Genomic DNA, 26924 nt, shown 5'->3' on the forward strand with positions numbered 1-26924 from the left:
TCCAACATTTCACTTCCTTACCAGACCAAAACAATTTCACCCAGAGCAAGCATGGCTTGTCACATAGTGCATTGTGTAGCTTTAACTTGTGCTTCTTTAGACCATTTTCTAGATAAAAAGGGTCACCACTGCAGGCAACATTAGCCGTGGAGGCAGTTTTCCTATTCTGTGAACAATTTTGAAAGACGAAAGACAATCTTCCCATTTCACATTGTCAGAAGGAAAAAAAAAAGAAGGAATGCTTCTCTTCTTTTAATCAAACAACTAAAACTGTGGGACAGGACATGCGATAGATCTTTTTGACTGTACACACTGCTCCATTTTTTGCTTACTACATGACTGTGTTTTGGCCTGTTCCAACTAGCACCCTCCAAGAGGAAATCTGGGTGTGGTTTGGGGATAGATCACGCCACCAGCTGCTCTGAATAAGAATTATAAACAAGAACTTCAGCAGCCTTAACTTCCTCTGCTGCACTCCACCATAATCCCGCCAATTTTGTGCTGCCCCATACAGCACCTGTACCCCTTTGCGAGCCACACACTGAGGCATGCAACACAAAGCCTTCATTTTCCTGCCATCAAAACATTCTCCAACAACTTCCAACGTGTCTTTTAAAACAAATATTTTAAGTACTTAGGCCTGAGAAAACATGCACAAAAATAGTGATATCTCAGGATGCAGGGGAACCACAGATTCAGTGGAGACCAGGAATCCAATGCTATTTAGGTAGGCAGAGAGGGTCAGCCTACCTTAGAGGAGTCTGATCCTAATTAGAACAGACACAAAAGGCTCTATGCTCAGAAGCCACTCTATTTAGAATAAATAAAGTCGCCAAGCTCCATCCACATACCTCATAACAGGTAGGAGCTGGGTGCCTAAGAAAGTCCAGGGATTCACATGCAAGAAAAAAAAAACCAGTTCACCAGGATTTGTGAGCTTAATGGTTGATTATTCACTAGCCTTCTCAGGCAGGTCCCTCCATCTTTCCTCCTGGAATCATTCTATGGCTGTACAAATAATAAAATATTTCTTGGAAAAAAGACACCTATGGATTTGAAGCTTAGATCCCTGTACCAATGTATGCAAAACTGGGACCTTCTTAAAGACCAGAGTTACTGGAATAAAGTAGACTGTTTTCTTCTCTATGTTTTTGACCAGAAAAAGCTTTTGAAAAAATTAACTGCAAATTATATGTTTCTGCAAGGAGTTTTCATTTTGTGAGAAAGGCCCAGGCTAGCTTTATGTGAGGACCACACACTCCCATGGACAGAAGATGATGATGCTGATGAATTGCTGCTTTCAGCTGTGGCATTTAATTATTCTTATTCTCTACAGCTGGCGTTATTGTGTTGTGATGTGTTTATCTTCTGACATCTCGAGGGGAGGACGAAATAATTTACTACATTCACAATGCCAAAGGGACAGTTTGAATAAGAAATGCTGCAATAAGACCTGCATGACTATGTCCTCTGGCATGAATGATGAATCCAGGCCCTTTAGATCTTTTTTCTAGCTGCACTTGCAGACTGGAAGCATTTTTTTTTTTTAATGTTACAGGAAAATTACACTAAAGTTAAGCCTATTTTGACAAGGTGAAGAAAATGTACTAGTTTATATTGGCTGATGTCTATCTAGCCTGTGTTCCTGAAGCCTTTCCCTTCATTTTTACAGGCTGGCAGGGTCACTAATCCTATTCATTTTCAGTTTGTCAGTCAATAATCACTTATGTGGCACTATGTCTTTGGAAATGACAGCTGAGACAAGATCTGATGCGCAGCCTTCCTTACACAATGCCTTCCTAAATACCAATCTGAGGCGGCTGAAAGGACCAAATACTCTAAATCTGATAATGACATGTTCACCAAGCTTATCATAAACAAGGTTTTGGGGAAGTTTATAACACTGCTGTGTGGGAAATGTCTCTACTCTGATGCCATAATGAAGTCATACGAAGCAGAACAGTCCCTGCCATTGACATTAATGAGAGTCAACTTTTTTGTTTTGTTCTAAGGCATTTTAATTGTATCACAGGCAGAGACCATCTGGCTTAGGAATGAATATTCAGTATCTGCAGCAGATGCTGAAATACTTGAGAGGGAAATGGTACTTCCTGGCTTCCAGCTTGCACAAAATCCAACACTAAATCTGGTGTGCTGCATAGTTAGCTAAATTGTAATTTGATGATTGATGAATGTCTTTTTAGGCTATTATCATCTCATGATTTAGTTATTATTTACTAGTTTGGACTTCATCTCTTAAAAAAGATCAATTTATGATAAAAATTACTAAGGGATATGGGTGCTAAAAGGGATAACATACTTCACTGCACTCTGCAGAGGTCAGCTCATCAGCCTTATTTACTGAGATGTCATAGGGATAGAAATAAATTTATTTTTTTGAGGAATAAACATAATTTCTCCCTTGTGCATGACAGGTGAAATCCACATTTAGGAAAAATTTAGAGAAAACATTCTCAAAGTGTAAATTTAAAGAACAGGTACCGCAGCAGACAATAACTTTCCTGAGAAAGAATCAAGACAAGAAAGAATGAAACCATTGCTTCCAAAGAGCAAGAACTAATTTCACAAATTTTGTGTGTCACCAGATCCTTTAGTTTGGCCTGTCTTATTTCTACAGGAGTGCCTCTCGCTCCAGCTTGTTGGGGGAAAAAACATCAAACTCATTTGGCGGAAAATTTCTCTGAGCTATGTTTAGAGACTAGAAGACAATGTTTCGCAGTTTCGAGAAACTCAGGCTGTTATAACTTTGAGGCGATTATGTATCCTGGCCTCTTTACTAGACTCCAGGTTTATTTGTTTAAGTACATAAATATCTTTCAGCAACTTTGAAGTGGATGTTGAGCTGTCAGCCTTGTCTGCCACACTGAGCTGCCTCAAATATGAGCAGCCCAGCAAGAGTGGGAGCCGGGCTGCAATCCCTAGGAGGTATTTGACTTGAATGTAACTGGTACCAGTGCGGGCAGAAATGCATTCAAAGGTAGTGGAGGCTCTGCCTCAATACTTAGGAATTAAATCAAACAACATGTTGACTTTCTCCTGAGAGAATGTGATGTGATGCATTTCCTCACTGGAGCTCTCTGGGGTGTGCTGGCTCTCACGAGTGCCGGGTTGCAGTGGGTGAAGCAATTTCCTGCACATGTTCAGAAACCACTCTGAAATACTTCAGGGTGATAATAGTTAAAGTCAATATGACCAGAGAGCCATCACCTCATTTTCACTGCATTACTGCCACAATCTTAGAAGAAAGATTCATAAAAACGCACTTGGGAACAAAATTCCAGGGGAGAAGAAATCCATACTATGAACTATCAGCTAACGTTACCAGACAACTGAATTTTCTTGTACTTTTCTCAGGAGAAATTTACCCTAGTGCACGAGACCAACACAAGACTCTCATAGGCTTGAATGCTGGATACTACGGCCCTCAGTAGAGCACTATTAAAATTGCCAAGTAGGCTTTCAACGTGGGCTTGCTGTGGAGCTAAACATCTTGCAACAACACAGTTCTTTCAGAGCCAAACAGGGCACACCTCTGGGATGAAGCACTTCTGAATACATAGGCATATCCTAAGCAATAAGCAATAAGCAAAGAGTAGGAGCTGGAGCTGTAAATCAGAAGTCTAAGGGAGTATGGGAAGAGTGAAAGCAAGAGTTTCCCTCTCCTTTGGCTTATAGGAAAAACATTATCAAGTGTTATACAAAAATGTGAAAATCTGATAACTGAAGCATTCAGATATCCAAACCTGAAGCTATTCTGACTCAAAAAGAAATTGATACATTTGATTTTCAAGCGGTACAGACATCACACTTCCATGAAGATCAGTATGTTTCTCCATTGCCTGTTGCAAGGTAGAATTTCTTTAGAGCAGTATCTCATCCAAAGAATAGGAAGTGATCAGGAACTATCAGTGGCACTACTATTAGGGCTGTAAGTATGAGATTCCCTCTTGTGATAAATCCAATGTAATTTTATGTGTTCAGTGGCATCAGTGAACACATAAATTTCAGTGTCTAATCACTGTCAATATAATACAAAAATGTCTCCCTTGGCACACCAATAAAACTGGGTGGGATTGAGTGCTGCAAACAAGAGACTCAAAACTCACTCTCAGGCATGGGAATTTTGTCAGAATTTTGTCGCCTCGGAGGAACTGCTGAGCACAACCTAAACTTCTACATGAAACTGTTATGTCAGCAAGGTGAAGTAAGCCCAGTGAAAAAATGCCACCACCTGAAACTGATATTTTAAATGGCAATCACAAGAGGCAAAATAAGTTTAATGTATATAGTTTGGCAAAGCTGCACTCTGCTTCTTTAAGAATGCATTACATTATGAGCATTCTTATTACAATTTTATTGCAATATTCAAGGTGCACTCAGAAGATACTATTTTTTTAAAATATGTGTTTATTTGTTTACATCTTATTTTACAACACTCTTCCAGCCTCCAGTTTCATTTCTAAAATGAAAGCTAGTGATATTTCCATATCAAAGTTTAAAATTAATTTGCTTTTTGAGACATAGCCCTTGATCTAAAATAGTTCATTTTAATTAGGACATTCAATTTTCTCTAATGAAATCAAGTTCCATTTACCTAATCCAAAACTACTTTCTGAAAGAGCTACAAGCAGTACCTTTGCTCAGCACAAGCCCTTGTAAGGCTTTTCCGCATCAGGAGATTGTACCTACACAGCTAAACTGATTTCAGATTGATCTACTGAAATCCCTTTAAAATGTTACCCATAACGAGGTCTACCCCACTTCTGGATCAGTTTTATCAAGCAGATTTAAGTTTCCTAATGCAGACCAGGAATTGATAATAAAAAATCAAGTACCATTACAAATATGTGTTAGGATGGAAAAACTAATAAAAAATTGTCCCACCTCCCAGAGCACAACTGTCTGGACCTGCACATCCTGGAGCACTGCCATCTCCCACCACCATTTTTGTACAACTTCCTTCTTCCCTTTGCCCTCCTCTCTGGAACATGTTATGTACATGTAGACCATGCCAGATCATGTCTGCTTCTCATTAAGAGAATGTACAAGACATTTCTGAGGAACGCTTTGCATATTCTGGCTCGATGTTAGGATGATGTTCTGCCCCCATGCACAGCTCAGAGGCACGTGGATGGATCAGGGCAGAGATAACCAGTGCATGGGCACAGGCAGTGAAAAGCACTCCCTTCCCCTGCTGTGACAGCTCTATTTAAAGTAAATGTTTGTCTGGGGGAAAGCCTGTCTTTATCAATTTTGTACATGTCATCAACACAGAGAAATGCACTAAATACCACACATTATTACAAACTCTGAAACACCTTCAGTTCCTTGCTGACTGTAGTTTTCACAATGCAGCGGCACGGCAACAAAATTATTTAAAAAACTGCATACCTTGAAACACAGCCAGGCTGTCATCCATTTGACCACTTTCACAACCCAAAAAACATGCTTGTAGAGCTCAGTATTCACTACTCCAGGGTCTACTACATTAGCAGTCACATGGCTTCCATTTGCAGTCAGAAGATGCTGTAGTCGATAGGTAAATAACACAAGGGCAAGTTTGCTTTGGGCATAGGCTCCATGGGGTGAATACGAACATCTGCACACAGGAGAGAAAAAAGAAGATGCACATAAAAATAACCAGAAGGGAAATAAAATTACACAAACATCAAATGTACTTCATTTTGCAATATCCAGCAAACAGCTATACATTGAATCATCAGAAGAAACAGATTATCACTGGCAAGCGTGTTGTTTGCTCAAGTTCTGGTGATTATTCTGTCAGACACCAAGCCTTATTTATGTCAGGGAGATTTATTAAAATAAAATTACACAATACTTGTTGGAATCTCTATGTCAAACTATTTAAACTAGAAATGCTGAGGCATCAATCTCCAAAGCCATCATTGCCTTGAGACCCTCAAACTTCTCTCTTTCACTCCCCTCTTCCCAAACATACATACCATGTTCCCACCTAATAAATCTGATCATACCACTCCTGATTATCATTATTATTTGTATTGGATCAGTATCTACTAGTTGAAGGTTCCTGTGTTGGGCATGGTAGAGATGAGTAAGGTACTCATTGCACCTGCCCCAGTGATGCCTCAGTGTGTGCACAGTTAAAGATATGGATAAAAATATGGGCAAGGAGAGTGGCTGCAAGTGTAACCACATTATGCCCTATACAGACTTTAAAGCATAGATGGCTGGCTGGGTCTATTCCAAAGAGGTATTACAAAGGAACACAAATTCTGGGAGTTACAGCAAAACCTGTTGATACTCCTGTGCACCTCTCTCATCTGGATGTCAAATGTGCCTTTCTTTAAAGTCAAGCTTTCTAGGAACTGCTGATTAGTTGGGTTTCATTGCACGTAGGCAGCAGTACATTTCTTCCTTTTCTAATAAGCAGGCTAGTTTCAGGTAAATTAGCAGGTATGTCACTTAAAATGCTCCTCCAGACTGGGGCCTCAGCATCACTTCCACAAATTCCTATGCCATGACAATTGACTCCTGTAATCGCTACAGCCTCTCATCTAACCTTATTTGTGCTTAGCAGAACCAAAGGTAAGTGGTGGTACTTCAAACAGCTCATAGGCAAAGCAGGCTGGAGCCTAAAGCAACAGGTTCCTGGGGATAGTAAAACTGCTTTGGTCCCCATCCACTTTGCCTCTGCCACAGCCTGGGGAAGTGATGTTGCATGCTGCCGCTGCCCATGTGGAGTCAGGGGTTAGGACCTGTGGGGCAGCAGGTGAAGAGTGGGGAAGAGTGATAGAGGGACACAGACCAAGAGCAGAACCCTTCTTCCCAGTTCTCTCCTTCCCCCAGATGTTGTCCTGCCTCTGTGGTGGCCACAGCTACAGCTCTATCCTCTACACTTTCACCATTGGTGCAGCAAATGCCTGGACCCGGGATGCTCCTACTCTGCTGGAAAGCCTGCTTATAGTTTTCTGTGGCTGCTACTACATGCAAGTTCTTTTATTTTGAATGAGCAGCAAATATATGAGTTCTTTTTGTTATCTCATTCTTATTGAATATCTTATTTATAATATGCTGTACACTTCACCACAGAAAGCACAGGATGTTAAGAAACAGGCAAACTCTCTGCAGAGGTATAAGGCTACTGAAGCAATTTAACTGCCCATGTTATTTGAAAGTACTCGGAAACTTGGAGACACAACAGTAAATCATACAGCTCAGCTACAGGAAGGAAAAGACAACAATGTTGAATGTCCGGTGCATCTCTTTTCTTTTTTTCTTCTTTTTTTTTTCCCCTGTTCTATTCTTGCTGAAGCAAATCACGAACAAATGGTCTACAAAAGAGTTATATAAATTGAGAACAAAAAAGGGCAGCTCTTTATAGGTGGCCCTTGCACCAACAAACGGTTTCAGCTGTAACATGCTGGATAATGTAGCTCCACTATCATAAAGATATCACCTGCACCTTCGGGCAAAATGGGCTATTTTAAGAATAAAGAACAATCACTGCATGAATACAAAAGTGAGTTGGCATTAGTCAGGAAATTGCAGTTACATTTTAAATTCAGTAACGTCTGTGCTCTGATCTGAGACACTCAAAATGTCACCTTATGCTTCATGCATATTTCAACCCTTTTAACTTGAAGGACCAGATCCTCAGCCGCTACAGGCTTCTCTTGTGCACAGCCATGTGGGGCAGAGCTCATGCCACCCCTGGGAAGAAGCACTCATCCCAAGCTGCCTGGGGCAGCCAGTTGGCAGCTAACCCTGGCACTCCTCCATCAGTGCCACCATCCCCCACTGAATGCAACCTGGGGCACAGGACAAGCTTCCTGAGTTGAATTAGAGTGATCTTGTCTGGCAAGTGGATCGCAGGTAAGCATGGCTGGGGACTACTCTAACTTGTTCTGCCTGGGTCTAGTCTGGCCTTCAGTAACCTTCAGATGCCAGGCAAGAGGATGGTAGACTCTCCCCACGATTTCCCATTCCCACATTTTGTGTGAGTGTTGTTTTGACTTACCTTGTGGCAATGAAGCATGAAATACAAGGGCTGGATCCTCAAAAGCCTTGTATTTGCATAGATATCTATGTCAGAGAAACACGAGTGCTGAGAAGATATAAAAAGCTACCCAATCAATGAGGAAGCCTTTTATATCACAGTGCAGAGATGCAAATGATTTGCAAGGCAGCAGAGAATCAGACTTCAATAACATGCTACAGATTTAAGGATATAAAATTGGATACACAGAGCAGACCCTTTTGGCAGAACCCCTGCAATGATTACCTGCTCTCTTCTCATTTTCTTTGTGTGTGCTTTTTGCTTTCCAGGAACCTAACATCAATGGACTACATAAGACAGAGGAATAACGTGACACAGAACTGACAAGGATTTTTGTTGAACAACTGTTTTGTTTGTGAGACCCCATTTTACTAGAATCATGTTGTTTAAATGCCACGTTGAAAAAAAAAATCAGCATTGGTTACTTGACTTCATTACGTCAGTCTTAACTTTATGTATCAGTAAAACAGGCGCACTTAGGCTTCTGCACCTATACCATGATTGCATCTCCCATGCACATACATGTAGAATCACAGAAGGGTTTGGGTTGGAACAGACCTTTAAAGACCACCTAGTCCCACTTCCCTCCCATAAGCAGAGACGTCTTTCCACTTGACAAAGTTGCTCAAAATCCCATTCAACCTGGCTTTAAACATTTCCAGGGATGGGGCATCCACACTTTCTTTGGACAACCTGTTCCTGTGCCTAATCATCCTCATCATAAAAATTTTTTTTCTTTTGTCCAGTCTGAGTCTACCTTCTTTCAGTTTAAAACTGTAAAATGTATTCCTCTTACGCATGGAATTATCTGGCTTTAAAGCCTATGCATCTTAATCTAGCCTCTCTTGGCACTTCATGCTCTGTATGTACCTTTTCCACAATAAATGAAAGTATAATTGCATAGTAAAAAACACTGACATTATGCACTTCCACATTTTCTGAAGGCTCTAAAATCTTTCTGAAATGAAAGTGCATGCAAGAGGCAAACCATCCCAAAGCAGAACACCGCTTACCAGAAAACTGTGCTGGCACATATGAGGTGCCTGTGACTCTTGGACCCTTGAGGACACAGGGTATTGATGCTTCACAATAAGGCAGGCAGGCTCTCAAGCAGAGAAACTCTGTCTCCTAAGAAGGTGACCAGCCAGGCTCCCAACTCCCAGTGGTATCCATATAGGATGCTGGCCAGTTGGCTAGACCTGGAAGTACTGGGGTTCAATGCCCAGGGATTCATCCTAATAAATGTTTGAGGGACGCCAAACAGCACGTGCTGTGATATGGCAAACCTGTACACAGTCAGCAGCTAGGAAAAGTGTAGCAAGGACTTCGTAGGAAGAAGTTCAGGGGGAAAGCAAGGCACATCTGGCATCAGGAGCTTTGAAAAGTTCATGCTCACCCACTCATTGGAGTGGGGTTCTCCATGGACCACTCTTTCTACCATGGAAAACAGTGTCCCCTGGGGGATGCCCCTTCATAGTATTTTGTTGAGTCACTGCTGATAAAACAGGGCAATGCCCAACTCACTAAACGAAAACTACAGGAGGAGGTAAGGCAGATAGAGTTTATTTAGCTGCTTTGAAATCTGGCTAAAAGGGCAGTTATATACATGACCTTCTCCTTCCTTTGAAAATAATGTTTTATTGATTCTATATTGATGAATAAAAGATCAGAATAAAGCAGGTTCTACATTTTCTGTCAAATTAATTTTTAGCAGGAATTCTTAATTTTGGCTTAAGATTTTTTTGCAACATAGCCTACATGTTTGAATTGTCATTACAAAAATTGTATTTCTGCCAGAGCAATTTTAATATTTAATATTTAATTCTGGAGTGAATGCCTTGTAGTTTGTTGATTTTTTTATTTTGATTGTTTTTCTTTTTTTCTTCTTTTCCACCAGAAGATGATTTTGCCACTTATCTCCATGGTGCTGTCTCCAGCGGCACTCTCCCTATACAATGTATTTGTAAAAAATAATGAGAAGCCAAATTTCAAACTGAAGCCTGCAGTAGCTAATTAGGTGTTAAAATATGAGCTCAGCTGCTATCCCTGTTTGAAAACTGGATCCATGTTTAGCATGTCCCTTGGCAATCAGTCTTCTTCTTGTTTCTTTTCTGGCTGGCTTTAGTTGGTCTGTGTTCTGTAGTGGTGTCCCACTTACGTCCAGTGATCTCATGTTTAGTAAAGAGCATTAAGTAAGTTCAGGGTACCCACTGAGTAACAGCGGAAACAAAACTGCTGCTCAGCACAGATCACTTCCTTCACACCTCCTGTGCATGGGCCTTCTTGTTGCTCTCAGCTTTTTCACTCTCATTCACAGCTCCTTTAGCATGTGGAGGAAGCAGATAAGGACCAACTGACAGCACCCTTTCCCTTCCCCACCACATCTTGCTTCAGCATGAGGTTTGGAGGACCTGTGACTATCCAGACTGACACACAGGTCAGCCTGACACACAGGTCAGCCTGACACACTGACAGCCGGTGAAGGTTTCCTGATGTTGACCTCTTTCACACCACACGTGTCTTGCACATGTCTTTCACCCATCACCATGCTTCCCAATTTCCAGGGTGTTAAGTAGAGGGCAGAGTGCACCAAGATCAAACTGCAGAACAACTCAGCTGCTATGTGCTCCATTAAAAGACAAGTGATGCAAAACGTGGCTGACATGCTGGGTTTTTTAATGAAAGGACAGCCACACAAAATTTCAATATAGTCCTTAGAATGAATCAGAGAATTAGGCAAAACACAGGCTTGCTGTATTAAAACGAGTAAAGCTTCCTAATGATTTATGTATTAATCTTGGAATACATCATCATCACTGCTTAGTCAAGACTATAAAAGTCTATTATTAAACTCTCATGAAGCTTTCACAGTCCTAATTTTTCTTTCTCTGGGGAATGCAGCACAAGATGCAGTTTCTTTCTCTTTTCCTATGATAAACCAAAGCCTGAGTCCTAAACATTGCTTACTAGATTAAAGCAGGCTTCCTGACAGTACTACATATATTTACCCTGTGAACACATTTTCTGAATCTCATCAATTGGGTAAAAAATGATACACAGAGAATGAGAAAAGACTGAGACGGAGAAATGAGAAATGAGGAATGTAGCATCAGGGACTCCTAAAGAGCTCTCATGACCCTGTGATGAACTTGTTCAAAAGGAAGGCTACAAGACCAATACATGAAATTGGTAGTTCTACACAAACTAAAAAGTAAATAATTTATGTACTAATTTGTGACATGGACGTTACTTAAGCACCCATAGGACAGTGACACTTTCAGAGCAACCCACTGCACCCTATCATTCTGAACTATGGACAAAGACTGACCTCATCTCAGAGGCCAAATCTCTCTTCCTGCACTGAGCTCCTCAGTTCCACATGCTGCTCACACGCAGCTCTGGCCAAATCCGGGCTTTCTCTAGCGTCTTTATCTTACTGTAGTAAAATAACATTTTTCTTCTTAAAATTAGACTATAAGGGTAGAAACTCAGAGCTAGGAGATGTTCTCTTTCTCTAACAGGCAAAATGTTGGTGATAGTCTCAGTAACTGAGATCTCTGCAAATAAGTGAATCCTGCCTTGTGCTTAACCCATAATTCAATAGAAGCCACAAATTGGAAGCTGAATTGTGTTTTGGTTTCTTTTTTAAAGTCATGTTTCCCAACTTCCAGCACTTCACTGTATAAATACAAAGCATTTAGTGACTAGCCCCTTGTTACAGTCTGTGGGAAATGCAGAGGGAACAAAAATTAATTTATTGTCTCTGGAGGACTACATTTAGTAAAGGAACCTGGAATGTCTTTATTATAAAATCATTTATGAAAGGTAAAATAAGCAGAGGCTTTTCATCTTGGGTGTTACTGTCATCAAGACAGAATCAGTGCCTCAATTTTCATTTGGCTGATCCCTACTTCTCATGACAGGAGATGAGATGGCAAGTGCCCTTCTGATCTACTGAGTTTTGCTGTGTGCAGTTCAGTTGCTGTGTGCTCAGCACAGTTCCCAAATGTATCAAACATGGACTCAAAGGCTGGACATCTCAAAGTCTCATGAGAATCAGTATCTTTAAAAAAGTCAATTTTTTCTGTTTGTGTACAGTTGGTTTCAACTGTTTGGGATTATTTTAAATATCAATGGTAAATTCAAGTTGTAATTACTGTAATTTCATTCTCCTGGGAAATATATTTCTTTATTTAGAATGATATAAATTGCCTCTTTTCTATAGTCGGGGCATGTGATGCAGTATTAAGTACTTGCTAAGAGTTGAAGTGGTATTTGAGCATAATAGGATCCCTTCATTTAATTAAAAATCTCCATTAAAGAAATGAATGAGTAAATATATAAAAGGAAGCAAGATTTTGCCTTGCTGCAACTAAGAAAAAGATAAAGGCTTCAAGACCTACATTCTGGGTTCTCATGACCCTTTTGAGTGATGGGGAAACATCATGGCCATATATCTTGTCATATTATCTCCTGGATAATCTGGATCTCAGGTTATTGAAGATTGTTACACATCTTGTAAGATTATCTCTTGGATTATAAATGGGAGGACGTTCTCTCCACCCATTTGTGGAAAGCTTCCTAAGTCTCCTGCAATAGAGCTTCTAAGTTGAAAGAAGCAATGAGGTTTCTTATGGTTTCTTCTCTTCCACCAGAAGGCATATAGGACCAAAAAATGGCCCACTAATAACTTGAATAATCCAAAATATTTTTAAAAACCATCTTAAAACTGGTGTAGACTTTTGCAGACCAGCTGCACATTCTGAGATTTTCATTCTGGGACTCAAAAGGAACCGTAGAGTCTGAATATGTATAAAAAAGTGCTGCCATTTCAAATCTAGTGGAGTGCATGAAATGTGGTTAGCAGATTTACAGTAGACTATGTTAGTGTATATATGAAGATAATTTAAGGTTTCGTTTTGTGGTGGGCTGAACCCACTGCCTTGGATTTAAAGAGGTGCTGAATGTGTTCTGCAAGTGCAAATATTCCCCACACTGAAGGACTGGTCTGTCTTACCACACATGTGGCTTGAATGTACACACATACTGCAAAATCATTTTTCCTTTGAGATGCCTGTAACTACTGTGCAGAAAACCCTACGCCATTAATCTCTGTCTACAGAAACAGCAAAATATTATAAAGTCAGGCACAACATAATTTTGAAAATCAGTTTCTGTTTGTTCAAACAATTTAGCAACTTCTGCTTTTTAAAATTTTTCTTATGCAGTGAGAATATGAATATCACAGCTTCAAACTGAGTGATAAAAGTGTCTGACTCCTAGAGCATGAGTTAAGACAAGGAACAAACTCACCAAGAAAGACAGCTATTTGTTAAAAACCATCACAAGAATTCTTCCTCTTAGGTGGAAGACCTTCCTAGGTTAAAGAAGAAATACAGCTGAAATGCCAACAGGTACATGAGAAATTAAAATGTGGAAGTTTTTGCATCCACGAAATTATTCAGTCCAGACATAGCAAGAAAGGCTTTTGTTTGCATACATCAACAGCAGCACTCATCCACTGTCAGAAACCACATGGGATGTAAATATGAAAAGGGCCTCTGAAGTGGGGGTGTCTTACTTAAGGAACATAAACAAGCCAACTTCAGCAAAACAAAAAAACCTACAGGAAAGGAGGAACATACAAAGTGGTCCACAGCCAGTATTGCAGACTGGCTATTTCTGAGTACCATAAAGCACAGTGTCAGCAATTGCTTTCTGTACTGTTTGGACTTAGAGCTGAGTTTTGGTTTTTGCTTTATAAATTTCTCAACACTGTGTCAGCCCGGAACACTATAAACAGGCTTCTGTAATGGAAACCCAAGCATTTCATAAGAAGGAGCACGGCATGGCCTGGGACCAGACCGCATGAGATCTCTTCCACTTGCAAACACACCAGAAGCAAGTGAAATTAGGCAGGTTTGGCTTTCTAGGAAATTACGAGAAGTTTCATGTCCAGACACTGAAAAACTAACACACAGTCACAGAGCTGCCCTGCTCCAGCCCAACTGAAAAAATAACTAAAAGAAATTGCCGAGCAATCAAACTGATTGATTGATTGACTGATGCTGGCAGTTCAGATACTAAACATGCCCACCACTCCTTTAACATCACTGTTAAAAGCTCTTGAGCTTCTCCTAAAGCTACTGTGAGCGACAGTGCTCCTTAGTCTGTCACTTTTGGGAGGCTGAGACAGTGCTGTGTACAGCCCTCCTCCACCTTCCATGGCAAGAAATGCAGGGCTACTTCAGCACCCAATATATGATGAGAACAGAAGAAATGGAGCAACAAAGCTACAACTATATAAGACATTCTGGTAGCGTTAAAACTCCTGGGGGCTAAAATATTTTATATTTACAGTGATTAATTTTATTTAGAAAGCACAGTTTTCACAACATATTTTTAATAGAGAATTTAATCAAAAGACCAATTTTCATGTACATGTTTAAGTTTTAACTGCTTGGTCTGCTGTTGAACAGATGAAGTTCTCCTTTGCTGAATGAAGAGGATTAGGACAGGGAGTAGATAAAAGGTTAAGAGTTACCAAATCACAGAGGCAGAAATCTACCTTTGCCTCCCTACATAACACCTCATAATCTTTAATACATGTGGCAGGACATGGGATGTGTGGCTATGAAAAACCAGAGGCAAAAGCAGGGCTGAACCTGGAGGGGTTTTGTATAAAGTAAGCTGGTAATTTTGACTGTTTCTCTTAGCACATTATTCCAGGGCTTTACAGGCATGTGTGCCAGCCTTCCCCAGCTATGCTAGGCAGCCCGAAGGAGGAGATACTGTGATGATGGTAGTAGTTAAGGCAATTGAGAAGAATGCTAAAACTATTTGAATAATCAACCAGGACCTGAAGTTCAAAGCTTTTAAGGTTCACTCAGCCTTAATGAGTCTTTTTGCTGACAGGAAGATGTTAAACTAACTTTCCCTCTCAAGGGTGACAAGCTCTCTCCACTCCCAGTCCCTTTTGCCTTCTCTATCGCACAAATGCAATACATTAACTTTCAAATTACCATAGAACTGGTGCTAGAAAACAGCACATCTACAAGACTCACTGTCATGAGTGCCACAGAGACCTGGCTTCTCCCACCCAACCCAAGGTGCAGACAGGCTGAGCAGCAGGAACACCCCTATCTCACATACTTACCAGCATGTTGCAATTTTGAACGCTGTGTCCTATTGAATCATTAACCATTACTAATAATCTATTGTTAAGATCATTAAGTCCTTTTAGACAAGAAGGAATTTAACATTGTGACAACAAAGTAGCTACCTTTAATGGCCTTGAATACATAGAAGTCTGGCATTACCTTTGTACCCCTTATTGGTTGCAGAAATTGATAGGGATCACATAGATAAAATACTTGATGCGTATGAGCTAAAACCTCTTTTGGATTGATGAATTGGTTTGCTGATACAGTAGCCCATTTATTTTTTTTAAAATTAATTTACAGAATTTGAGATCTGTACCTTCCCCAGCACAGTCATTTTCCAGGCCAGCAAGTCAATTTTTGCAATTAATGCTAATTGCTGCAAACACAAGGGATGATTTTGCAAAGCAGCAAATCCTTTTGCATTTATACAGAAAGTATTTGGCAAAGAAGGACTGAAATACCCTTTTGTGTGTGCAGTAAGCATTTGAATACTTATCATCTAACATAGACAGGGAAACTTGATAACCTGCTGCAGGAAGGACATATTTAACTGAATACAGCACTGTGCTGCAGTTGGTATTTGGTCCTGTCAACAGAACATGATTTATCTTGCAAATAGAACCAGAATATGCAATAAAAGTCATTGTGGGGAAGCTGCTTAAACAATAGAACTCAAACAAAACCATATATTCCTCAAGTAAAATAAAACCTATAATAATACATATCTATCTTATGATTTAGAAGAATCTTTTATGATTAAAATTTCTGCATTTTCACAGCATTTTATTTAACCACAGTCCAGTGACACAGCTCTTACACGTAATTGCGAAAAGTCTTCTGTACCGACTAACATGGATTTACAGAAAAGGGGTAATAATTAAAATCCCTTCTACTTCCTTTTACAAATTTTCCTTTATTATATAAAAATTCGGAAAAAAAGACCCAACAGTACTATGCTGCTACTATGCTATATCACCTTTATGTTTGTTTTCACTTCAATTGAAGATATTACACTTCCAGCTCTTTCAGTCAAAGAGAATAAAGAAACTTTAAGTGACAGATCAATTGTGAGAAGGCACTGGAGGAACAAACCAGGAATTCAAAAAATAAAAGCTTTTCCTTGGAAAAAATGTTGACTCATGAAACCATTCTCAGAGGAAAAAAAAATCTGCTTTAAACAAATGTACAGCTTAAAAAAAAGGAAAATTAGTTTGAAACTGATGGAGATACTTCAATAGGATGGCTTAGAAATTAAAGGTTTGGAGTTTCAGTTTTATTGTCATACTTCAAAATCCAAATGCCAATGTACTCACAGGGATAATTACAAATAAATTAAAACCAAAATATTTTGAAATCACTGAAATCAAATATTTTGGTTTGAAAAATGGATTTACATTTTCCAAAAGTAATACAACATTTTAGCTTTTAGTTGCTGTTCATGGAAAATATTTTCAAAAATTTCAATAATGCTGATGGAAAAAAATCCTCAACTTTCTGCCCAAATTTAATACAACTTTTTTTACCAACAAACATCACACACACAGAAGAAGACATGAAGGACATGGCTTATCCAAGAACAGGAGGTTTCCAGCCACTTTACTTGACAGATTTTCCCACCAGTACATAATACTTCCTGTTACAGTTCCTTATGAACTGCTTAACAGAGGAGACTAACTGGACCTGTCTGGTCTCTTCTGAATCCTCCCAGGTGCTGGGCAGAGCTGTTTACCCTATTTTACTCATGTGGCAGCTGGGAATTTTGCAATTCTTTTCATTTAACCTCTATTGTCTCTGACATGATTCATGCACTAGGGCAACAGGGAAAAAGTATAGAAATTATATATTATATATTATATATTCAGCTTGGAGAGTTTCAAAAAATATCAGCTCTTTCTGCAGTTGGAAAGCAGAGAAAAGAGAAGTGTGACTAACTCTTCTTAAATATATAGAAGATGTGCACCAGAAAAGGAGCTGTGTTACTGTGGTGGGAGAGTTCATATATCTGTGATTCACAACATTACAGGGCCCATTTGGTATGCAAAAAGAGAGGATGATAAAAGGAATAGTTAGTCATGGAGAAAAAGCTAGACAGAACACACAAAGATGCTAACTTCTGGGAAAGGGTGCATATTTAAGTGTGATCCACAGTCTGGGAAAGGTAATAGAGTTTTTTTTCTTTATTTTCCTAAAATACCTTCTTACTTTGGTTGGTAGAATACTCGAAGGAGTGTCCTTCATCCCACCCTTGAAAGAGCACCATGAACTCCAGTGCACTGCTCAAGCCTATCTCTACCTAGGTAGATGGTACATTATTCTTCAAGCTTTTGCTAAAAGCAGACAGCCAAATTCTCTCATGACCATGTTCTTTTCTCCTCTCACTTTAGAAAGTATTCTTTAAGGCAGGCAGAAGAGGAAAAAACGACATGCCAGCTGTGCTGCTGGAGCACATAATGTATAATGCTTTGCATGCAATTGCTGAAATCACCACTGTTGAAATGCTTGCAGATAGATGGTGTTTCTGTTAAACTTTCACCTCCCTGAAAATAGTCATATTTAAAGCAGGGATGAAGGAGAATGATTTGCCTTAGGGATCCCCCTTGTCGACTCATGTGATTGCTGTTGAAAATGGTCTGGATCTAAAAGACCACAAAGGTGTTTGATGTTCTTCATATATATCCTTCAGCAAAAGAACTGGGAGAACAGTCAGTGCTCCTGTGTGTTTGCATTTTCAATAACACACGTGAAACAAGCTGTGCCCTGCCAGTTTGGAACAAGCTCTATCCTGCCTTGATGTACCTATGCTGTGTCTCTTCTACTGGTATGTGTGAAGAGGGTGGGTAGGAAGGGGGAGAAATAACATTCATAGGGAAGAAAAAGGAGTGGGGCCAGGGGAAGAAGATAAGAGGAAGATAAATGGAGGGAAGGAAATTAATTGGTGGGCAGAAATAAGACACTGTCCAAAAAAAAAAGAAAGAATTTAGATAGGGAGGGAAAAGGCAATTGAGATAAAAAAGCTCAAAAGACACAGGTGAAGAAGCAGGCAGGCATAAGGAAAGAGATAAAAAAGGAAAAAAAATAATGTAAAATGCATAGAATATAAAGACAAAATTAGATTAACCATCTCACCAAAAAGGAGCTGACAAGAGTAACATGGGGAAAATCAGATTGGTAAGATGGCAGAAATAAACCTAAAAGGAAACACAGAAGACAGTAACATAAGCTGCATTTAACAATGTTCATGGGACAGGCCTTCCAACAATTATTTGTTATGCTGTTGCCCTGTGGTCACTGATAGTGGTGACGTCTGGTTTCAGATCAGCTCTCTCAGCACCAAGGACAAGTTACAAGGAGAAAAGGACACAGCTGTGACTGCCAGTCCAGTCTCCTGAGTGGTAGAAGGATTCCATAGAAAAGTCTCTGGTAAAGCAGAGAACTGAACCTCAGTTTACTGTCTCCTTTAAGTCAAGACAGTCTTCTGCCTTTCCTTCTCTGCCGCGTTTGATGGATGAATCCCTGCTCTGCTACTGCCATTCACCTCCAGTCAGGACACTAACCCAACCAACATCTAGGAATAATGGACAAGAATATGGTAAACAATTCAGTATGCTGCCAGCAGAGAATACAGTCCCCCTTTCTCCAGTAATGACTCCAGATTGTTTTGCTGCCTTCCTGCAAGGTTAGGACTACCAACCAATCTGGGAACATACACCCAAGTCATAAAATGAATTATGGCTAACTAGTGCAACTCAAAATAAGGAAAAAAGGAGTAGATAATTTTTAGAATTATTTCCCATTCACACAAGAATCAAAAATGATAGATGGTGTCACTGGAGAACTGCAGCACCAGTGGAACACTGTTCTATCACAGTGTTTACCATGGGTGTCTTTACCTCATCCATTAAAGCTGTTAAACACTGCTCTGAATCACAAGGTATCTCCGAGGGCCCGTGGTGCAGGCAATTTCTGTGTATGATATCCTGCAACAGTCCTCTAGGGCTGCTAAACCACCCGCTCATGCTGTAGGCACACACTCAAACACACAAGTGATCTCACTGTTTTTGCAGCACTATTTATGGCAATAACAAACGATTCATCTGAGTGGGGGATTATTGTCAGTTAGGTCAAAAAAAAAAAATAACCAGGAGCATCTTCTTCCACCTGAACCAAGAAAAGGTTTGGAGCTGAATTCACACCCTGCTCTGGGTCCCACTTGTGTGCTTGTGTGCTTGGAAAGCAGGCACTGCTGCTGCCCCTGAGTGATTCAGAACATCCATGTGGGAACGAGCAGGCAAAATCAGTCAGAGTCTGTCGTCCTTTGTGGCCCTTCTTACATCAATAGTGTAGAAATGTAAAGGGCACGAACGCTGCAGGTAAATATGACTGGTGTATTATTAGTTTTTATGTCAGACAGGTCATGTCCTTGCTTAACCATAACTTTCCTAACTGAATCATTTCTGGTTCCTTTAAAACATGGGCTAATAATGATGAATCAAAGGTAGGGATGATCCTAACTTAAAGAGGCATAGTACAAGACAGTGCTATAATCAAGGAAACTACTGTTATCTAGAGACACAGAACAGTTGCAATTAATTCTGCATTCCTCACTTTAGCCCAAAGACATACTAATAGCATTCCCCTTAGCCACCTTGCATGGTGCCATTCAGCACATGCCCATCAGAAACAATGAATACACACATCAACTGAAGAGTAAGGGTAATTTCCTGTGGTTGTTTTACAAGCAAGAGATTAAACTGTGACTACCCCACAGAGTTTAAACAATGGTTTGTAATAAAACTGATGCCATAACGTGTAATCAGAAGTTTGACATGCCTAATGCAGCATTCATATGTAAACTCTCTTCAGTAGAAACAGCCCAGCCCTCTAATTTCAGTCTTTGTTCCAAAACGAAACCTTGGGCCAGGTACCTGTGAACACGTGCTGAGGTCCCTGTCAAAGGATGGAGACAAAATTTCTCCATGGAATTAATGGAGACCTCAGACTGCCTCTGTGCAGGCAGAAGCTCTCTGGAGCCCATGAGAAGACAGGCTCTGTTTGAGCCTGTTAGTAAGCACATAATTGCCATGCATGACTGCATGGGGAAATTTTCAAGTTTATCTGTTACCCTGCCATTCCTCCCTTAACTAAACCACTCTACACAGTTCCTGTATGATACCAGAGACATTTACCACATCATTTGATGTCTTCCTACTGTTAGAAATAACCCATAGACATCCATCCACAGATTTTCTAAATGAAAGCAGTCACACAGAATTTGTCCATGCATTTTAACCCATCTTAATGGATTAAAAACCCCAGGTGGTCACAGCTCGGATCTCAGTAAGCTCTCCGGGAAGCACAGACAGGACACACAGACAGGAGCTGGGGCTCCAGCATTGGCAGTGAATTGCCAGGCTGATGTGTGAGGGTGCAAGGACCACAAGGGTGGGGACAGGGACAGGGATGGGCAGGATGACACAGCCTGCGGCTGAGAGGCAGATGGAGGAAGCTAGAGCAGAGCTGTGAGGGAAGCCAAGGGCGGGAACTGGCATGTCAGGAGCATTGCAGGACAAGGCAGAGGCTAGAGGCGGAGGGAAAAGAGGACAGTGTGGTAGGAGCTGCAGGCCAGTGGGCAGAGCTGCCAGGGAGAAAGGAGCAGCAGGCAGCATGGGCCGGCGCAGCTGTGAGGCAGCTGGGCAGGAAGGGCTAACTGCCCCCCCAGAGCCAAGTCAGCATCCCCACGCTCAGCAGGCAGGCAGCTAGCAGCCACAGGCATCTGTCTGAGCTCATCTGAGGGCAGGAGCAGGGCCCCTGTGTATGCATCCACTTGAGGACGATGTCTATTAGCATTCACCCAAGCCATTTTAAAACATCCCAGTTATTGAGAGTCTCTCTGATAAGCAGTGACGAGTCCAGGCACTGCACCACTACCATCACCGCAGCATAGCAATCAGAAAGTGAGGCTTTCAAAGACCAGAATAAAAAACTAAGTTCAGAAGCTTATAAATTATTTGTATATTTGACTCAAGGCTGCAAGCTTTGTTCAAGCCTGAAAGATATTAAGCAACTGAGCAACTGCTCGAGAATCACCATTCATTTAAAAAAAAAAAAAAGGCAACAAAACCCTACCACATTCAGTACTCAGTAATAACTCTCTCGGAGTTTAATCTGCACAGGTTTACTACAGATCACTGAATACCAAAAAGGGATCGGTACCTGCTTTGTAAGTCGTTTAGGTGCAATTCGCCTACATAATGGGTGGCTGATGAGACAGTGATGATCCTAGCGTTGTGACTGTGCGTTCCTGATTGCTTCAGCATATCCAACAGGAGGTTAGTCAACAGGAAGTGTCCCAAGTAGTTCAAGCCGAAGTGCTCCTCAAACCCATCCTCCGTCTTCCTTTCAGGGACCAGCATCACCCCAGCTGGAGGAAAAAGTAGAGGTAAAACTTGTTGATTTATTTCAGAGGAGCAGCAAGCTAGATGGAGCACGATCTCCTGCTGTAAAGTGTAAACACAGCATTTAGAGCAATGAGTGACTGGTGATGGTATGTGAAGTGTAGGCACCGAATGATTTCTGACAAGAAAAATGTCAAAACCCCCATTTCAGTTCCTTTATCCTGGTAATATCTAGATTGACTTCCTCCCTCCCTCCCTGCAGGACTGAGGGTAAATGAGTTCATTTGTGAAAAGTGTTTTGAAGACGTTAAAAGCTAAATTAACCCACTGCTGTCATGCCAGAATGCAATATTGCAGATCCACAAAAATAATTAATCCATCTGCAAGAGGGAGAGTTTGGTGATCCCAAGAACATTCCCTCCACCAAAGAGCACAGAGCAGTGGTGACTAGACCAGGAGAAGCAGCAGATCTGCTCTCCCAGACACCTTTCTCCTGAGTCCTGGCTGGAGTTTAAAGATCTGGTGAGTCTGCATCTGAAATCTGTAACTTCGATCTCACTGGTGTGGGTAAGAAAAGATGTAGTAAAGTTACCCAATATATCTTAATTACTGTGCTTACAAGCAGCTGCATATTGAAATGAGGTTTTCAATGCTTATTTTGGCAATATTTTTGCATAAATATCTACAAACCACAATTTTCAAACACAGTGTCTAAAATAAGTAAGTATCCACATCCCTAAAGTGCAATGTTGATTTCAGCATCTTGCAGAAAATTCTGAGCTCATGCATAAATTATATCATGTACTGAGGCTGTGTGGGGGATAACTATCCTGCTCAATTATAGCATAGATTTGAATACTATAAATTCTTCTTATTTTATTAAAATTTAATTACTGTACAAGTGGACATGACCTTCATAATTTAAATGCAGATGGACATGGTTCCTGGAAAATAGTGTTGTAGGATGCTTGTCTTCTCTCTAAAATACATGAATATGATACAGCAGAAAGGCCACCTCTGCTCACAGACATAAGAGAGCATCAGCTTAATCCTTGTGCTACTTCACCTGCCTATTATGTAGCCTTTATCATCCCATTTCTTGATGTCAGCCTGGTGATGGCACTTTAAATGACCATTTTAAATTGTACATGCTAAGCCTCTACACCACTCCTTTGGGGGTCCTGCCACCCAACAGTCCTGCTTTGTTGCTGCTGCTTGGACAGAAGGGGAGATATTTTCAGATGTTTTTAGTATGGCAAACACCCATAGCAATTCACCTATAGCTTCCTACTGCTTAATGGAGAAACTGGAGAAGGAGCATGAGGGGAAGAAACTTTAGAAGATCTTCTGGTTGAGAAATCAAAAGGTTTGGGTGTAACACAGTAACTTAAGACTGTACATAAACGATGCTGGCTGATGGTACAACAAAAGAAACACAACGCAAATTACATGATAAGGCTCTACAAAAGCTCTGATTAGCATCTCCCTCTGTCATTATAGCCACTTTCCCAGAACCCTCCGAATGACAGAAAAACCCAGCTAGCAGATGTGGTTTCTCTGCGTGTCAAATCTCAACTTCAACTATGGGAAGACACAAATTAGAGGGCATCTGGTGAGGTGTCACACTGTATTCTCCTTCTTCAGCAGCACTTAGTCTGATGGATGGGGCAAATTCTCCTGGAGTTGAAAACAGAGTTCTATTTCTTTTCTAAAGTGCATACAATCACACTTCGAACCATGGCTGGGACTGAAATCTGGTGTGAAGGTTATGGACAGACGCAAACGTGAGACAAGCCCAGTTGTGATTTTTTCTTGTTTTCTGGGAAGAAGGAAAAGGTGGGAACGGCAACAAACCTCAAGCTCCCAGACCAAGTCTCGGCTTGCTACAGTACAAGTTTTAACAAAGACAGAACTCAGCATGAGCTGTTGGAGGGCAGATGGGAACACTGCTGCATCTCAGAGCACCAGGGCTGATACAAGGAAAAGATCTGCATATATCTGAGGCCCATCCTGCCCTCCAAAGCTCTGACACTTGGAAAAGGCAGAAGGAAACAGTTTGCCAGAGGTCTGTTTGCAGCAACACTGGTAAAATACAAGCCCAAGAAAAGGCAGCCAACATAAAACAGCCTTGGCACAACAAGGTTGCACTGAACCCCAAATGCTGCTTCTGCATCTGCCGGGGCTGCTGCAGGGCTCACTGTAGGACCCCTCCATGCACAGACACATTTCTGTGGCTGAGTCAGACAGAGGGATGGAGGAATTTGTCCTGAGAGAAGTGTGTTAGACAGCTGCTACAGCCATTCAGCTTTGCATCATGACCAGCAGGCAAACACGGGGAGGCTGTCATTGCTCACATTAGCCCCGAGGATGCCTGTGCCACAGCAACTGCCCCCCTGACCTCCAGAGAGGCACAGGATTTCAAGAACACATAGAGGCTTTGCCCTCCACCCCAATTAGTCTCCACCATCTGCGCTGCGCATCCTGGAAGAAAAAACAGACCTGAGCTCAGGTCAGGAGACAGAAAAAATTTTCACTCATGCAATGCACAACTGTTAAGATACACACTTCCCAAAATTATTTTGCTCATTCTTCAGAGGTGCCCTCTGAGAAGAAATTGTGGTCAAATGTTTGAGCAGTCACAATCACCTCTGCTTGCATTTGATGCTACTACAATTCCCTTTTTGTCTTCAATAGCTGGTCAAATAATAACAAGCCTGAACACCTTTGAAAGACTTTTTTTTCCTTTTTTTAAAGGCTCTCATCTTTGAGGTGGTTCATATTAAGGCTGTCAAAAAAATCTTGCCGTGCAGTCTGAGGGCAGTTTCTCTTATTTGAGGAGAAGCCATTTTAATTCACTGCAAGTGAGCATACAAAGGAATACCCAACAGGCAACTGAACCTGGATGCTTCCCTGACAAAAGGGAAAACCTTGGAAGTGTAACAGCAAACTCTCTTTTTTAAATTATTAACTACCTAACATTCAGTAGATACTAAAATTGGCATGCTATTGATTTTCTCTTGTCCAGAAACATCATCAGCTTTACTTAAGGGCCCCAAATGGTAACTCAAAGAATGAAAACTGCTTCTATTTTTAATTCTTTGAATTAATCCAGTACTATATGAAACATTAGCAAACCCCTTATCTCTTCATTGCAAACTAAGAACAATTCTTCTAGTATGGAATCCATACAACTCAGTATCTTTCCAATTTTAATTATCAATAGTCAGCCTCATCATTTTTTTGGCGTGCATGTGAAATTTGAAGTGGCAGCACACAAACCATTAATGTCAAACACCTCACTTCTGATACAAGCATCTTATACTTTTTTCCCCCTGATTTAGCTGGATTGTCTCCAGAAGATGGCATGGCATTAGAAAATGAATTAATAAATAAGCTGAACATGAACTTTTACTTTGTAATTGATTAGCTGTTACTGAAATATTCCAGCAAAAGACTGACAGCATGTGCACAGAAAACTGCCTAAATGACACATGGATGTATGCTTTGCAGGAGTAGAAATAAAATAGAATAAGGAAAATATTTTTCTGCATAACTATGCTGAACAGCTGCTCTTCTTATAGATATAGTAATACACTCCAATGTGCTGCAGTTCTGCATTTATTGTAATATGGTCAAATTATACATACTTTTAATTAGCATTAATGAATAAAAAAAATTCTATCGTTTTTTGCTTCTATGACTAGGCAAAAGTTGTATTTTTCACTCAAAGAATGAATATACCTCAAGGGAACTGTCTTTGTAAACAGGCATTTATAGCGATTTTCAATTAAAGTTTCTAATGAAACTCTTGGTTTCTGATCCATCAATTAATCAAGTCTTGTGTGATTTTAAGAGCAAAATGGATCTGATAGCGCAACAACATAACCAAAAAAATTTATGATACTTGTAAATATTACAGGCCAGGCATACCACATTTTTATTGAATTATACAGGAGAATTTTTACTATGCCTGCTCATACTGCAGACGATGACAAACATTGCTGTAACTCCTGTACCTCCCACTGCAAAGACATCCTTCATCTCCATTACAAAATATGTTTTAAGAGCTGTAAAAATACAAATATTTCACTCATCTGAACATATTTACAGTGAGCTACTTGGAGGTTTTTAAAGTCAGTTCTCTCAAACCCACTACAAAAGAAAGATTTAGAATCTCTTTTTCACATGCAGAACAAAATGTCTTCCTTCCCAGCCAGGCTCACAGAAGAGGATGTGAGGGCAGATCCCGTTCACACAAGTCCTTTTATCCCTAGACACCCAAAGGCTGGGCAGATAATGCAAATGGTCAGCCAAGTAACACCTTCACAGCAGGAGGTGAACCTAAATAATTACATTCACCCAATTTTTGCTATTTACAGGGAAGAGATACATCCTGTATCAAAAATATTCCCCAGGGTAAAAATTAACTGAGACAGTACTTCCAGTAAAAGCACAAAGCCTTTCCTCCATACAGGCTTTGTACTGGTTTAGCCAATGCATTTAGCAGCATTTTCCATCCCATGAGTGCAGTCACACAAGGCAACCCACCTCACTTAACTGAATGTCAAAACCACTTTATTCTTCACACCCATACACCAAAACAGCTATGGATGTACCTACATATAAAATAGTATAGCCCACTTCTCTCCTGAACAGATGAACCCTGCAAGTTTCCTGGCTGGGCTGCCTATCCCAGATTGCTTGTTCCCCCTTATTCATCTGGGCTATGCGATCCTAGAATACTCCTGGTTAGTGAGCAACAAGAAGGGGCAATGCCTTATTGGAAGAATTGCCCCCAGAATTGCTTTCTGGAGACACAACTGTACCCACATGATTGTTTTTTTCAGGTACACCTCATCTGGGCTGCAGAGCAGTGAATTTAGAGCACTGCTGCGACACACTGTTTGCTAAGCCACATCCCTAACCCATAGTCCAGTGCTAAAGGTATGTCATATGCCTATTGGTATCCCACAAAAGTGTTCCAAGTCTAGACAGCACCAAACACAAAGCCAGATTAACAGTATATAAAAGCTGAAAAGGTAAAAATCCCAACAGTTTAGAAGAAAACCACAAAAATACAGATGAAGCTTGGTACAACTCTCCAATGGTATGATCCTGCTTCTTGTCTCCTCAGAGAGAGCTCAGACTCTCGCTCTTCCTAATATCTTTTGAGCTCTTTATAAGTATATATGCAATTTTCTAAAGCAAAATGGGAAAAAAGTGAAGGAAAGCAAGAATTTTTACCCCAGGGCATAACAATGACATGTAGATGACACACATATTTCACACCAATGCACTTGACCCTTG

General features: G+C 40.6%; 1 protein-coding gene across 4 annotated transcripts in view; it reads right to left on the reverse strand.

Annotated features, from left to right (window-relative positions):
• The window catches only part of ZBED1 (zinc finger BED-type containing 1), a 206540-nt gene that overhangs the window by 24467 nt on the left and 155149 nt on the right, over positions 1 to 26924 (reverse strand). For all 4 annotated transcript variants that reach the window (XM_051809154.1, XM_051809152.1, XM_051809153.1 and 1 more), the window contains 2 exons: positions 21436 to 21643; positions 5413 to 5620 (listed from right to left, as the gene is read on the reverse strand). In XM_051809154.1, coding sequence (XP_051665114.1) covers positions 5413 to 5620; positions 21436 to 21643 — 416 coding nt within the window. The remainder of the gene's footprint in view (positions 1 to 5412; positions 5621 to 21435; positions 21644 to 26924) is intronic.

Source organism: Manacus candei, unplaced genomic scaffold, assembly GCF_025592945.1.
Source record: "Manacus candei isolate 608988 ecotype Guabito, Panama unplaced genomic scaffold, ASM2559294v1 h1tg000075l, whole genome shotgun sequence".
NCBI classification, from domain to species: Eukaryota; Metazoa; Chordata; class Aves; order Passeriformes; family Pipridae; genus Manacus; species Manacus candei.